At 55.2% G+C, this 5187-nt stretch overlaps 1 protein-coding gene across 1 annotated transcript; it reads left to right on the top strand.

Annotated features, from left to right (window-relative positions):
• The first annotated feature begins 9 nt into the window (after window positions 1-9).
• Window positions 10-3250, top strand: TRIL (TLR4 interactor with leucine rich repeats). The gene has a single exon (XM_041466766.1). The coding sequence runs from the start codon at window positions 284-286 to the stop codon at window positions 2480-2482; it is 2199 nt and encodes a 732-aa protein (XP_041322700.1). The 5' UTR covers window positions 10-283; the 3' UTR covers window positions 2483-3250.
• The last annotated feature ends 1937 nt before the right edge of the window (window positions 3251-5187 follow it).

Genomic DNA, 5187 nt, shown 5'->3' with positions numbered 1-5187 from the left:
CAGCGCGCCTGCCCCCCGCGGCAGCGCCGGCTCCGCCACCGCCGCCCCGCAGCCCGTGGGCCGCGAGGGGCGGCGGCCCCGGCAGCGCTCCCGGCCGGCTCGGCAGAGCCCATGGTGCCGGGCACCGCGACCTGCAGCCGCCGCCACCGCGCCTGCCTGCCCGGTGCGGAGCTCAGCCCGGCGCGGAGCAGAGGAGGGGCCCATTAGCAGCCGCGGAGGAGGCGGAGGGGATGCCGGAGAGACACAAAGCCGGCGGGGGAAGCAGCCCACGGCTCGTCCCGGGATGGGGGCGCCGCGCCGGGTCCGCCTGATGCTGCTGCCGCGGGTGCTCTGGGGCTCCGTCCCCCTCATCCTCCTGCTGCTGCCCGCGGCCGAGCCCATCTGCCCCGAGCCATGCGACTGCCAGCAGCACCAGCACCTCCTCTGCACCAACCGGGGCCTGCGCTCCGTGCCCAAGACTGCCGAGCCGCAGGATATCCTCACCTACAGCCTCGGGGGCAACTTCATCGCCAACATCTCCGCCTTCGACTTCCACCGCCTGGCAGGGCTCCAGCGCCTGGACCTGCAGTACAACCGGATCCGCTCGCTGCACCCCAAGGCCTTTGAGCGCCTGGAGCGGCTGGAGGAGCTTTACTTGGGCAACAACCTGCTGCCAGCGCTGGCCCCTGGCACGCTCAGCACCCTGGCCAAGCTGCGCATCCTCTACGTGAATGCCAACGAGATCGGCCGTCTCAGCGCTGCCTCCTTCTCTGGCCTCGACAGCCTTGTCAAGCTGCGGCTGGATGGCAATGAGCTGGGCTCGCTGGGTGATTCCACTTTCTCAGGGCTGCCAAACTTACTCTATCTGCACCTGGAGTCCAACCGCATCCGCTGGCTGAGTCGCGGTGCCTTCACTGGCCTGGCCAAGTTGCGCTTCCTCGACCTCTCAGGGAACCAGCAGAGCTCCCTTCGCCACCCAGACATCTTTGGGCCGCTGCGCTCCCTTCACACCCTGCTGCTGGCCAGCAACAGCCTGCGGCAGCTGACAGGGGGGCTCTTCCAGCACTTGCCCGGCTTGGCAAAGCTCTCACTCAGCGGTAACCGACTGTCTCACCTGGCCCCGGATGCTTTCAGGGGGCTGGGCTCTCTGAAGGAGCTGCGCCTGGAGGGGAACCTGCTGAGCCACTTACCTGCAACCCTACTGGAGCCGCTGGACAGCCTGGAGGCACTGGATCTGAGCCGCAATGCACTGACCGCCCTGCACCCGGCCGCCTTCAGCCGCCTCGGCCGCTTGCGGGAGCTCAGCCTGCGGGACAACGCACTGGCCACGCTCCCCGGCGAGCTCTTCGCCTCCAGCCTGGCCCTCTATCGCCTGGAGCTGGAGGGGAATGCCTGGAGCTGCGACTGTCGCCTTCGCGGCCTCAAGCGCTGGCTGGCGGCCTGGCACTCCCAGGGCCGCCTGCTCACCGTCTTCGTGCAGTGCCACCTGCCACCCGCCCTGGCCGGCAAGTACCTCGACTACCTGCAGGACGCCCAGCTGCCGCTGCCGCAGGACGGCAGCCCCTGCCCCGATGGTGCCTCTCCCTCCCCGCCATCCCCCGAGGGACTTGGTGGCAACAACAGTGCAGCGGGGCTGCCCCCAGGGCCGCCGCCGGCTGCCTTCACCGCCCGCCTGACGATGGGGGTGCCCATAGCCGCCAGCCCCACGCCGGCACCGCTGCCCAGTGCAGCAGCTTGGCCTCGTCGGGCCGGTGCGGCCGGGATCCCGCCGCTGGTGTCCGACCCGTGCGACTTCAACAAGCTGTTCCTGCACAACCTGTCGGTGGAGGCGGTGGGCTCCAGCTGGGTGACGGTGCGCTGGGCCGTGCGGCCGCACCGCAGCCCCCGCCTGCTGGGGCCGGCGCGATTCCGCCTCCTCTTCGACCGCTTCGGCGCCGCCGTCAAGTTCCAGCGCTTCGTGTACCTGCCGGAGCGCGGGGAGCCGGCGGCCACGCTGCGGGAGCTCCGCCCGGACACCCCCTACCTCGTCTGCGTCGAGGGCGTCCTGGGCGGCCGCGTGTGCCCGGTGGCGCCGCGGGACCACTGCGCCGGGCTGGTCACCCTGCCCGAGGGCGGCACCGCGGCGGCGGCGGCGGGCGGGCCCCGCGGCCCCGACCAGCAGCTGCTCACGCTGGTGCTGCTGGCAGTGAACGCGCTGCTGCTGCTGGCGGCTCTGGCCGCCTGGGCCGCCCGCCTGCTGCGCAAGAAGGTGCTGGGCCGGCGGCGCCGGAAGGCGGCCCCGGTCCACGTGCGGCAGCTCTACTCCACACGCCGCCCTCTCCGCTCCATGGGCACTGGAGTCTCCGCCGACTTCTCGGGCTTCCAGTCCCACCGGCCACCCCGCGGCGCCGCCGCCTGCGCCCTCAGCGAGGCCGACCTCATCGAGTTCCCCTGTGAGCGCTTCATGGACAGCGGCAGCGGCCGGCACGGCGATGAGCACCTGCTGCAGCGCTTCGCCGACTGAGCCCGCCGGGGCCCGCAGCCGCCGCGGCGCGGCCGGGGAAGGCGGACGCCGCTCTGCGAGGGAATGGTGCGGGCCCAGGGGTCGCGGCCTCCGAGGGGATGGTGCGGCTCCGTGGCTGCGTTCAGCCGCCCTTACTGCGGGCCGGGGCTGAGGCTGCCTGTGGGACGGGGTTACTTCTGCCGGCACCTCACCGTTTTGTCAGGAATCGTCACTAACCCAAGGAAAAGCCCTGGCAGGCCGTAACCGTGCCTTGCCACGAGGGGCAAGCGGCAGGAGCTACTGCCAACAGCCGCCAGTGCCTCCCGTAAGGAAACTCAGAGCTGTTAATTTAAGTGTGCTGTTTTACAGGTGGTTTCTTGCAACTGCAGGTTGGGAACAAGTTCCAGTGAGCGGCCTGGCCCTGTGTGAGGAGCTTTGAACAGGTCTTTCCAAGGCACCAGCCCTTCCTAATCAAAAATTTGGATCGAGGGTCATCTTTTCATTGAACTGTTCACAACCAGGGAGTTGTCTGGAGGGCTGGAAATGTAGGGGTGTTTGCTGAATAGCTTGAAGGCTGTGCCGTTTCAGCTCAAACCGAATGTGAGGCAATTTTATGTGCACAAGTGTGCTTTTATACTTTTCTGTAAACGAGAAACAATAATGCAGCTGGTTAGTTCTACAGGAATATATTGCTGACACCACTAAGAAGAAACTAACAGATTTTTGTAGAATGTTTACAAATGAGCTATTTCTAAATCGTTTTTGAATAAATACTGCTTGGTACTTGTACACATTGATGTGTGCTGTAGTTGTCTGGGTCCGTGATGGTCAGCAGATCACTGACCCTCACATAATCCATCTTCATTTCTAAATGGGTGGGTGCAGAGGTGAACTATTGATGGATAAATAATCATTGGTGCCTTACTTCAGAAACAATAATAGGTGAGAATACTTCAGGAATGTGAAACAATCTTTATCCTAACAGGCAATTCTCTCCTAGCCTTAGCCTACTAAAGTTAGAAGCTTTATGTACCTCACTGTGAAATAAAACATTTTGTGTATTAATCTAGATTATGTGTTTTGTGTAGCTGAGTGAGTAATGCTAGAGTTAAACCCTTATGCAGTAGTATACAATGTTTGAATTGTTTTGGTTTGTTGGTTGTTGTGGGTTTTTTTTTTTAAATTAGGATTTTGCTTTTGGTTTCAGAACAATGCTAAATCATTTTCTGGTCAGTTGCTCTCTACTTCTGAGACTTTTTCCTAAATATTTACAGAATGTGGTTCTGTTATTACAAAATACGGTGGTTTAGTTTACATTAATAATTCTCTCTGTGTGGTCTACAAATGAGCTAGTTAAAGAGGTCCAAATCAGGATTGCACTTTAAATGCAAATGTTTTAGATGGAGTTTGGTAAATTGCTGAGACCATTGATACAGCTTCTGCTCCTTTGAATTTAATGTGCAACCTCAGATGAACTCTTGTGGAACTGAATGGCTTGGAGGAAGTGTTAGTGTACTATGGAGACATTTGTCTCAATATCATGCATTCATTGCTGACCCGAGGTGTTCGTGACTACAAGTTGTTTATTACCATAATTGCAAGTAAGCAATTGGAGGTTTTTTCTTTTTTTTCTTTTCATTTTTTTCAGATGAACAAGTGTTTACAAAAGATACCATAGTAACTGGTACCTTCGGTTGGAGTTCATTGACTGAATAGAGAGAAAAGACTTCATGTTCTAAGGGAAAGAGCGTAGAGATCATTTGCCTTAATCTTTGTGTTTTCCATGGAGAAAGAAAAAATCGAAGTCTTGTTTCTTGGGTCAGTAGCAAGAAATCCTTTGGGATTTCATTTTGACAGGCTGTAGTTTTCATGAATATCAGGGGCCAAACTCGATCTTCAGTGTATAGATTAAAATTCACTGCAATAGATATCATGTTGAATGGAATTAAAATTGAGGGAATTAAGTATCAGGTTTCATTTTTTTGTTAAGAATTTAAAATTTCTGATCTTTTGGACACCTGGGTGCTTTTGGCCATTTATGATTGTGGAATACACCACTGTTTGTTGTTAGAAATGCAGTGGGATTATTGAGTAAAGCTGTGTATCACACTAACGTTAGCTCTATCACTGGATATTCTTCCAATGGGAGATGCATAGATGCTGTACATGGTTATAGTCAATTGTCAATAAATCCATTTGCTGAAAGAAAATTTGTGTCTTACCTTGTATCTCATCATGCATCCTTCTTCAATCATAGATTGGCTGTAACTTCTTCATTTTATGCGCACGAGGACTGTGGACATTCTTTTAATATCTTTTGATATGAAATAACATACATAACATTTCCTATTTTGTTTTTAATATGTTTGGACAGTGCAAACAAAAAATAACTAAAACAGAAAGTTCTGAAACAGGTAGACCGCTGTCTCAAGATAAGCTAATAAAGTGTTGTTACATCAGTGAACTATTGATCCTTTATGAGGAAAATTAAGAAAAAATGAAAGTTTGGGATCACACCAGTAGTTTATGCTCATTGTAAGTTAAAGTTCTGAGGGTTTTTCAGTATTATCAGGCTAATGATAGCATGTCTTGTTGAGCATATGCATGTTGTTCTAATTAATAATTCATTGCTTCTATTTGAATTGTTGCAGACATCTTGAGAAATGCTAGAATGAAATGGAACTGGCTTTTTTGTTCCAGTCTAAGAGAAGTAGATACATAGATCT

This window comes from Pyrgilauda ruficollis, unplaced genomic scaffold (genome assembly GCF_017590135.1).
Source record: "Pyrgilauda ruficollis isolate IOZ18807 unplaced genomic scaffold, ASM1759013v1 scaffold2, whole genome shotgun sequence".
Lineage (NCBI taxonomy): Eukaryota > Metazoa > Chordata > Aves > Passeriformes > Passeridae > Pyrgilauda > Pyrgilauda ruficollis.
This window is presented reverse-complemented; position numbering and strand designations above follow the sequence as displayed.

What these genes read in the sequence shown, in the direction of transcription:
- TRIL (XM_041466766.1), top strand. Translation starts at nt 284, where the DNA reads ATGGGGGCGCCGCGCCGGGTCCGCCTGATGCTGCTGCCGCGGGTGCTC.